The sequence below is a fragment of the Olea europaea genome, chromosome 14, assembly GCF_002742605.1.
Source record: "Olea europaea var. sylvestris chromosome 14, O_europaea_v1, whole genome shotgun sequence".
Taxonomy (NCBI): domain Eukaryota; kingdom Viridiplantae; phylum Streptophyta; class Magnoliopsida; order Lamiales; family Oleaceae; genus Olea; species Olea europaea.
In genome coordinates this window covers 14,315,130-14,326,132 of record NC_036250.1, presented here as the reverse complement: position 1 = coordinate 14,326,132, position 11,003 = coordinate 14,315,130, and the positions used below count along the sequence as shown (strand labels likewise).

Sequence of the window (11,003 nt, the reverse complement as noted above, 5' to 3'; positions counted from 1 at the left end):
GAACCTCACTTGGAAATTAATTTATAAATATGGATCAAATGGAGGGATTTGTGGGGGATACATGGCTTGGCTTGGAAGTTGGACATGAAAGTGTTGCATATGCCTACACTTAAAGGGTAAGATTATATAATTTTGGATGATTTTGCTTTACTCTTCAGAATAATGGCACGATGCATTATCCTTTAGTCAAACTGATTCATCGTATATAATTTTTATTTGTTTATTATTTTTCAAATAGAGGGAAAATGACACATTCTATTACAGTTGCAGTAACTTTATGCAGGTCTCCATATAATGTGATCGGGCATGTATGATAATTTGGAGTTCATAGATATGAACCTTGAACTGGAACTAGAACTTAAGAGACCTTATAGGGTAGTCTAAAGATTGATGGAGGTAAAACAACCATGGCAAAAAGGCTAAATTGAGATAGTCTAAAGCATTATACACCTACTTTTCCGAGTTTATTTTGGTTCTTTCAATTACGCCAGTTGTCATTAAAGTTTAATATAATTACACTCAGTGGCAGATCTAGGATATTGAGTCAGCTAGGACGGTCGCTGACCTTTAACAGTTGCAATAGTGAAATTGTTTATTAATATTTAAATAATATTAAAAAATTTCTATCAATATATAAATACACCGAAATATAAAAGTCATATACATTTAATAATATAATTCAAAACAATCCAAAACAATGAGAAAAAAATACATTTCACAATCATATATGTATGATCAAGTTTCGAAATTTTTACGAACTTCAGCGAGATAAGATGAAATTTATATATAAAATATGATTAAAAGGTAAAGACAAGCTTCGAGGTTAGGCGAAGGTTATGCAAAATTTTGAAAGTAGTGATTTTTAGAATTAAAATAATTTTTAATCTAAAAAAAAAAAAATAAACTGTTTTTTGAACTTTTAAAAGAATAAAAAACAATTATAAATTGTCCAAATTTAAATTTTATAAAATAAATTGATAAAATCTACCAATAAAAGTATATAAATTATGAAGTAATAATTTGAGTCAATAAATTTTTAAAGAAATTATTTTGAAAATGAAAAATAATAATATATGATTGTTTAGTCATTATTTATTGTATTAAAAATTTAAACAAAAAAGTGGGAGTACATGGAATTGATCCCCATATCTCTTGGTGAATGTTAGCACAATTATTAATTAATATTAGTTATTATTTATAGTTTTAAAAATTATAGGGCAAAGTGCTGATAAAAGGATTCGAACCCATGCTTTATTGCTTGGAAAAGTGATGCCTGCCCACCTGCTCTGCATGCCATTTTGTTCAACTTGCACACAACAGCATATATATACTTATATATTCAACAAACATTTTTCATTCAACTTTCTTCTCGACGGATCTAGCACGGGCGGCCGCACTGGCTTGCCGAGTGCTGGATCCGCCCCTGATTACGCCAATAGTGTAATAGTTACTCAAATTTCTAACTGTTACATTAATAGTAACTACGTAAAAGAAGTTCATATTAAATCGTATGAGGCACCATTATAGGGCAACCTATCACCAAACGACGTTATTTATTACATCAAGTCAGAAAAATTGCAGAATTAGGAATTGATGATTAAACACATTCAAATGAGAAAACATATTGCTAATTTTGTTTTAGTAAGATTTTATGGGCTTAAATTTTTTAACAAATCCACATTTTGTTTTTAACAATAAGTTTTGTTGATTTAGTGTAATAAATAAGAGCAATTCCCCTTGTACAAGGGAATGGTTCGCAGAAGTTTTAAAGGTGCTGTAGGTCCATTTTTTATTTTATATTTTTTTAAACCATTTTTCAATGCAAAATTGCCAAGTATCTTGTCTATAAAAAATTTGTGAACCTGCCCTGTACATCAAGCATCTCTCAATAAATAATGGTATTTGGTCACGTGTTAGTACTTAAAGGTGACATGTAGAATTTAATGTTAAATTTTTTACTGAGTGATCATCAGCATAACAATTTGAAACTTGAGTAATTATTATCGTTAAAAAAAAAAATACTTGGTGACATTGATGTAATCACTCACAGCTTCAGTGACCATTGACATAATTAACACCAGTCCTCTATTTTTGGAAACTATACACATATCTCATTCTAATACAATTCTTATAGTCCTGTTGGTGCCATTACGTAGAACATTTGTTTGATTAGGTTAAATATAACAAAAATATAATATTAAAGAACAAGAACACAGAAAATTTTTCACCCGTAAAGGGTCCGAATGTTCAGTCACAAAGATCTACTTACCCGTTGAGCATCGACTAAGCGGTTTGGCTCTAAATCTACTAATATCACCAAGAAATCTTACAAATGTATGAAGAAATCACTGATTTCTTCGAGCCCTCTCTAGCTTCTCTTCTTACAAATATGGTATCCAAAATATCACGCACAGATCGTACTAAACAACCCTCAACAATATAGAGATTACATTATGAAGATGAAGATTACCAATTTCAAAGAAATCCTAGTTCACACACAGATAGAACATTCGAAAGAAAAGAGAAGAATGAATCGTCTCTCTAAAAAATGAAGCGTCCAAGAATATAAATACCCAAATAAAACGAAACATATTAGAGGGTTGCAAGTGAGCCACGTGTACGGCAGATAGCAACCCTTAAGTGAGGCAAAATTCGTATTAACCAAAAAGGTCATTAATCAATTGGACCAGGTAAAAAACTAATTTAATAGGCCCAACCACTTTAAGAAATAGTGAGGTAGTCCAAATCATAACAAATCTTGTTTCAATTAGCGGATCCAAAAGTCGCATCAACTTCATTTGCTCTCAAAACCTGTAAAAACAGAAACAAAAAATTAGTTTAAATTCAATTCATAGCTCCAGATTTCAAGTATCATTGGTTATCAATCTCAGATGATATTTAGAATCTTCAAACAAATTTTAAAATTTATGTTAACATACTTTGTTCTATCATGGTACACTGAATTTCTACTAAGATGTATGATAGTTTGACTATCAGTAAAGATTCTTACAAATCGTTTTGAAAACCAAGTTCATTTAGTAACCCTCTTAACCACATACTTTTTTTAACAGTATCACATGCAGTAATATATTTAACTTCTATTGAAGATAAGGCAACTAACTTTTACAATTGTGATTTCCAACTAATGCAACCACACACAAGGTAAAAATGTAAGATGAAGTAGACTTTTTATCTAAATCTCCAACAAAGTCATAGTCACAGTAACCCTTAAGAATTATACCTTCATTGCACCTTTTAAAAATTATCCCTAAATGAAATGATCCTTTAAGATACCTAAGCATCTATTTAATTGCTAACCAGTGAGTTTCACCTGGGTTTGCCATGAATCTATTCAAAATACTTATTCCATGAGGTAGGTTTGGTCCAGTACATACCATGAGGTACATGATAGATCCTATTGCATTAGCATATGGAACATTCTTCATTCTATTAATTTCATCTTCAGTTTTAGGTGATTGATCACTTGATAATTTGAAATGATTTGCAAGTGGCAATGATACAGGTTTACATTCAACCATAGAAAACTTATCTAAAATTTTCTTCACATAATTTCCTTGTTTTAAAAATAACATGCAATTATTTCTGTCCCTTTCTATTTCCATTCATAGGATTATTTTTGCTTTACCTAAATTTTTCATTTCATATTCTGATTTCAGTTTAAACTTAACGGATTCTATTTCAGACTTATCATGGCAGACAAGTAACATATCATCGACATATAATAGCAGATAAATGGATTTAGGACCACCTGAACCTTTAAAGAAAAAACAAGGATCATAATTACTTTTAATAAAGCCCAAAATTAGCACATATGAGTAAAACTTGATATACCACTGCCTAGGGGCTTGTTTGAGCCCATAAAAGGATTTTTTTAGAAGACCTTTTGGGTTTTTGACTTGACTTGATACCCCTTTGGTTGATTCATGCATATTTCTTCATCAAGTTTACCATTAAGGAAAATTGTCTTAACATTAAGTTGTTGTAACTCCCAGTCAAAATGAGCAGTTAGAGCAAAGAGAATTCTAGTTGAGGTGTATTTTGCAACTAGTAAAAAAATTTCATTGTAGTCCGCACCTTCCTTTTGTGTGAAGCCTTTTGCTACTAATATGACTTTATACCTTTTATTTTCTGAATTAGAGTCCCCTTGTTTTATTTTGAAAATTTACTTACAATCAACTATCTTTTTGTCCTTTAGTTTATCCACTAACACACATGTTTCATTTTTAAGCAAAGAATTCATTTATTCATCCATGGCTTCCTTCCAAAATTTTGAATCAGAACAACTAACAACTTCTTCAAAGGTATTTGGTTCAGAATTTAAGAAATCCAGGCCAGAAAATAAGGTGACAAAATCTTCATTATTAAACCTGATAGAGGGTATCATATTTCTCTTCTCTTTATCTCTTATAAGTTGATAATCAGCAAGAGGTGTATTCACATATTCAATTTCAAGTTCAATATGATCCCCTTCAGCTTCAAATTGAGTAGTCTCCACCTCAATCAAATCATTTTGATCATCAGGGCATTCTAATTGATTTTCTTAGGATAGTATGCTTTATAGGTGTGGATTCATTTGATTTTAGTCCTCATGAGATGCTTTATAGGTGTGGATTCATTTGATTTTAGTCCTCATGAGTTTAGGCGTGGCATATCTTTTTCATTGAATATAACATTTCTGCTTATAGTGACTCTAAAGCCATTTTCTTCCTTCACTCAAAGTCTATACCCTTTTGGTTTCCTTTCCATAACCAAGAAAAACACATTTTAAACATATTGGTTTCAATTTTCCCTCATTTTGACGAGAGTAAGCAGCACAGCCAAATACTTTCAATTTTCTGTAATCTGGTATGACTCCTGACCACAAATTTTCAAGCATTTGAAAATTAATAGCATCGGATGGACTTCTATTTTGTTAGATAGGTTGCAGTTTTGAGGGATTCCCCCCCAAAAAAAATTCCTAGAGCAGAATTGTGTAATATGCACCTGACCTTTTCCAATAAGGTCCTGTTCATTCTTTCAGCAATACCTTTATGTTGCGGGGTGTATGTCAAGTTCTGTGTCTTAATATGCCTTTTTTTTTACAATTTTTTTTTTTTTTTTTACAAAAGGTATCAAATTCAGTATTACAAAATTCAAGTCCATTGTCTGTTCTCAGTGCTTCAATTTTCTTACTTGTTTGATTTTCAATCATTAACTTCAATTATTTAAAGATTTGAAAAATATCAGATTTTTGTTTTAGCAAAAAAGTTCATGTTTTCCTTGAAAAGTCATCTACAATAAGTAGATAGAATCTGAAACCACTTAGTGTATTTACAGAGGCTGGTCCCCAATTATCAGCATGTAAATACTCTAAGATGCATATGGATTTGTGAATTCTAGGTTTAAAAGATAGTTTTTCGTGTTTTTCAAATATTCAGTTTTCACAAAAATCTAACTTTTCAATGTTATCCTTCCTAAAACACCCAAGCTTATTCAAGAGAAGAAGTCCTTTTTCAAAAATGTGGGTAGACCTTTTATGCCAGATTAAAGACTGATTTGATTTTGAATTTACAGCTTTAGAGGTGGAGCCTACTAAAGGTCCAACATAGACAGTGTAAATTCCATGTGTCTTTTGAGAGGTGATGACTTCCCTGTCATCATCATTTAATCTTATAAGCCTTTATGAATCACAATGTTATATTTATCATCTAACTTCCCTAGGAATATCAGATTTCTTTTCAGTTCAAGCACATATCTGGTATTGTTTAACTCAAGAAAATAGTTATTATCCAACATCAATTTCAATTTTCCTATTCCTTTAATTTGACAACTCATTTCATTTCTCATTTGAATTTGACCTTCATTAAGATCAACAAATTCAGTAAACCATTCCTTAAGAGGACACGTGGAAATAGCTGTTAAAGAATTCAGTAAACCAGTCTAGAGTCAAGGACCCACTCATTTGGGTCTCTTTTGGAAGTATTGGTAAGAACATCACCTTGAATGTTAAGTTAATTTTTGCAGGCAATAGCTACAAAAGACCATCAGGACTATTTCTTTCTTTTGAATTAGAAATTTTCTTGAAACAATCATTTATTAGATGTCCAGTCTTTCGACAATAATAACACTTCCTAACTTGGTTATTGATTTTAGTCTGACCTTTATTTCCATCCTTATGTTTGGTTTTTGAAATCTGCCCTTATTAGAGGAAGTGGAATTACATACATTCTTCTTCTTACTTTGGTTTTTGTTTCCTCTATGTGGATACCCTCACAAAGTTTAGTATCATTGAACTCTGATTTTAGTTCAGGTTCTTTATTTCTTAGGGCTGTTGTGATAATATCAATAGTAATGTTTTTTCTTCCATATTCTAAGGCATTTCTAATATCTCTGTATCTTTCACTAAGGGAATTCAACAGGCCAACAGCCTGATGATCATCAGAAATTTTTTCATCACAGTTTGCTAGATCTTGTATCAATTTTGTATATCTGTCAATATTTTCTTCTATAGTGAGAGATGTATCAAATCTGAAATTGTAAAAATGCCTAAACAGATAAGATTTATTAGTCATAGTCTTAGTTAAGTACAAGGACTCAAGTTTAGTCCATGGTGTCTGAGTATTAGTAGTTTCCCCAACCTTTCTAATTACAATGTTAGAGACGTGAAGAAATATAGAAATCCAACCTATTTCATCAAGTTTTTGCCTTCTATAGGCACTAATTTCTGTACCCCAAGTATCATCTAAAGCCCCATCACATCTTTGTTGTAATAATAATGCTCTCATTTTCTGATGCCACAGAATGAAGTCTCCAGTACCATTCCAAATTGGGACTTCAAATTTTTGTATAGTAGACATATTGACAAATATAATCACAAAGTAATAGATATGCGATACACAACGTATTTATAGTTCAAGTAGTTTAGCTAAATTGGAGTGAATATAGGCAGAACAAAATAAGTGCAATCTATTATAGCTACTTATCATGTAGTTAAAAAGAGCACAGAGAATTAGGGGTAATCAATGCATGTGTTAATTTGAATTACGTCTAAGGGATTATAACCCTGGTATCTACTGCTCCCTCAGATTCCCAGTTCCTCAAGGATTCTTGAACAAAGAAAAGCAATGGCAAGTTCATGACCTTAATGACCACTTTCAAAATTAATAGAAACAATTTGCAGATTTAATGAGAGAGATCAGAAGTTACCAGAATCTGAAAAACTTAGAGTTTCAAAGTGAAAGTGCAGTCAGTTTACCAAGATTGAACCAAGAATGCCAACACAAGTCCAGGGAGACAACGAGTCACAGAGACTCAGTAGCACTCAGCAGTGAGTTAAGAACTCAGCAAGGAATCGGAATGAGTTGACTCAACTCGACAAGACTTAGTATGAGTTAAAAATAGAGTTACCAAATCTTAGTGAAAACAAAAGATCTGGGTGTGTCAAATGCGAGTTTGAGATTCAATAGACGTTTACAAAAGATCTTGAGGGAGAAACCCAAGTAAAGCGAATCTGGAGGAGGAGCAGATTTTCCCAAAACAGAGTTATTTAAAAAAAATAAAAAATCAACCAGGAGTTGGATCTAGTATGGATCAGAAAAATGAGAAGATTCCAGAAAATAGAATTCTCACTAGAAGCACTTTTTCATTTTAAAAAGCGATTTGAAAATCTTTAAAACGCTCGGATACCACTTATTGGTCTCATTGCGTAGAACATTTGTTTGATTCGTTTTAAAATAACAAAAATAGAATATTAAAGAACAAGAACACAGAAAATTTTTCACTTGTAAAGGGTTCGAATGTACAGTCACAAAGACCTACACACCTGTTGAGCATCGACTAAGCGATTTGGCTCTAGATCCACTAATATCATCAATAAATCTTACAAATGTATGGAGAAATCACTGATTTCTTCAAGTTTTCTCTAGCCTCTCTTTTTACAAATATGGTAACCAAAATCTCACACACAGATCGTACTAAACAACCCTCAACACTTAACAATAGAAAGATTACATCACGAAGACGAAGATGATCAATTTCAAAGAAATCCTAGTTCATACATAGGCAGAACATTCAAGAGAAAAGAGAAGAATGAATCGTCTCTCTAAAAAATGGAGCGTCCAAGAATATAAATGCTCAGATAAAACAACACAGATCAAAGGGTTGCAAGTGAGCCACGTGTACGGCAAATAGCAACCCTTAAGTGAGGCAAAAGTCGTGTTAACCAAAAAGTCAATTAATCAACTGGGCCGGGTAAAAAACCAATTTAATAGGCCCAACCACTTTAAGAAATAGCAAGGTAGCCCAAATCATAACAGTTCATCAAGAAAAGAACTGAAGTTTCTCATGTCTCCACTATTGTCCCGACGTACCCTCCTACCACACTCTCATTAGTACTCTCATTAGTAACACTCTCAACTACACTGTCAATTTGTTTCTCTTGTAGTATCGATTTTTATTTTCATTACTTATACAATCTTCTGAAATGATGTAGTACTAAATTCCTTGTTAGAACTATGATATTTAAACCACCTTAACACTATTCTGCTAATGGAATCCTCCTCCCTTATCTTATTCCACTTGATCCAACATGGTGCAACCAAAAGCATCTTTAACGTGTTTAAAAAGTGATACCAAAAAAAAAAAAGAAAAAAAGAAAAATGGAAAAATATATAATCAATACGATTATCCTTAAAAATTTACTCTATGCAGAATCCTAACTTTCCCATAATTCCAATATTAACTCTCAATTTTCATTTTAAAAGAAACGAAAAAAAAAAAGAAAAGAAAAAAAAATCTCTCAATGATAAAATGTCACTTTGTCTCATGCATTATCTAGTGTAAACCTTGTAGCAAAACCCATTTTCATAAGGTACCATAATATGAGTGGGCCTCATTCGGTACCTAAAAGTATGGGCTGCCCTAAATGACACCCCAAAAAAGCAGCACATGTCCATATTGGTTTGGCGCCAATTTTATTCTCCCACTGTCAATAATTACCAGAAAAATCCATCTTCCGCTGCGAAAGTACAAACCCTTTGCTCTGTCTCGCTCATGGATACAGATGTTGAACTGTCCACCGGCACAGGCCCAATGGAGATCGAAGAGCCTACACTCACTACCAATCAGATGGAGCCACCGAGGATCCACCGCCTCGACCAGACTGTGGTAAATAGAATCGCCGCCGGTGAGGTCGTCCAGCGGCCTGTATCCGCCGTGAAAGAGCTGGTCGAGAACAGCCTGGATGCTGACTCCACCTCCATCTCTGTCGTGGTCAAGGATGGTGGCCTCAAGCTCATCCAAGTCTCCGATGATGGCCATGGCATCCCCGTATTAATTCCCCCCTCCCCCTACCCGCGATTCTATTTACACTTTTCTGTCCGTGCGTTCATACTCTTTTTGTTCTAAAAGAAAGCTCTATGATTGTGCTTAAAATTACTTTTTTATAACTTACTTTCTAGAAATGTAAGTTTTGATGGTAAATCTGAAACTTGGAAAATAATGTTACCGAGCTTAAAAATAAATGTTTTACTTTTACTTTTACACATAGCTGACAACACTAGTGATATGTAAGATGAAAATTACAATCTCTATATTTGTGTGCACTTGAAGAGAGAAGCATTTGAAGCACCTTAACTTTATTCGTCATCTTTGAATTAAGGCCATGAAAACATGTTTAAATGTCAAATAAAATTGAGAAAGTAGAGAATTTCGTGAAATTGATGAATTACCTTAGGACATGTGTACTAGTAAAAATATGACTGGAATGTGAAAAAAAGAAAAAGAAAAGAACTGATAGATAAATGCATACATATGATGAACCTCAAATTCGTGGTGACGCAGCTCCTTGAGTTTCTTGAATAAACACAAATGAGGATACAAGTATTAGGAGTTTCTTAGCATGCTTGTCTTTTCTTACGAGTGTAAATATGTTAGCCTTTATAATAAACGAATTCTATCTCTCACAAGATAGCCACCTGGACATATGCTCGTTAGTAGTGAAAGGTCTGCAGAAACACAAATACACTCATAATGCAGCAATGACTTCCTATAAAATAGGAAGCCCAGCTAAGAACTTGATAAAAGAGAGATTTTTTTTTTGCCTTAGTGATATATAATTTTTTAAGACTTGTCTGCATTCTGGCCCAAAAAAAAAAAAAAAATGTTTTCTGCTTACGACGCTCATGATTATTTATTTATTTATTTTTTTTTTTGTTTTATAACTTCAAAAATAAAAAAAAAATTAAAAAAAAAAATATAAAATTTGGAAATCAATATAAGAGCAATAGTCCTTAAAAGGAAAATTGTCAAAATATCTTGAGCTACATTTATATTTAATTATATTTTGGGAATTTTGTGGATGATGCTGATTGTAACTCACCCACAGTTGTCATATATGCATAATAATTATACTGATTTGAACGTATATTTCTTTTGTTTTCATTGTTTTATAGTATGAAGATTTACCAATATTATGTGAAAGGCATACGACTTCAAAATTGAGTAAATTTGAGGATTTACAGTCAGTCAAGTCAATGGGGTTTAGAGGGGAGGCCTTGGCAAGTATGACCTACGTAGGTCATGTCACAGTCACCACCATTACCAAGGGTCAGCTTCATGGTTACAGGTATTGATATCATGCAATCCATTCAATAAAATAACCACATAAAAGAACACAAATTTATATCATGTATGTCCACGTACACCAACTCATCTATTTTGTTATAATAGAAATTGGGAAGGATTTTTTGATTGAAAAAATCAATACTCATTAGCTCTGTCTCGATTTGTACTTTATGATGTTATTAGGAAAACACAATTTGGAGATTCAAATCTCAGAATCATTCATGAATTCGAAGAAAGCAGTCAATTGTTAATGGTTTAACTTTGTCCATATTTTGGCTGAAAATCCACATTTAATTGATCAATAGAAAAATGAGAAATTTTTTAGCTTCTTGAGGCCACGGGGTCGAACCATTATTCCATGACTTGTAGTCCGAGTTACA

The 11,003-nt window shown here is 32.5% G+C and overlaps 1 protein-coding gene across 1 annotated transcript in view; it reads left to right on the top strand.

The window, feature by feature from the left end:
- The first annotated feature begins 8,947 nt into the window (after positions 1-8,947).
- LOC111409543 (DNA mismatch repair protein MLH1) overlaps positions 8,948-11,003 on the top strand; it is a 12,095-nt gene continuing 10,039 nt past the window's right edge. Inside the window, exons 1-3 of the mRNA XM_023039585.1 lie at positions 8,948-9,327; positions 10,452-10,630; positions 10,807-10,876. Of these exons, the coding sequence (XP_022895353.1) occupies positions 9,052-9,327; positions 10,452-10,630; positions 10,807-10,876 (525 nt within the window). The 5' untranslated portion in view covers positions 8,948-9,051. The remainder of the gene's footprint in view (positions 9,328-10,451; positions 10,631-10,806; positions 10,877-11,003) is intronic.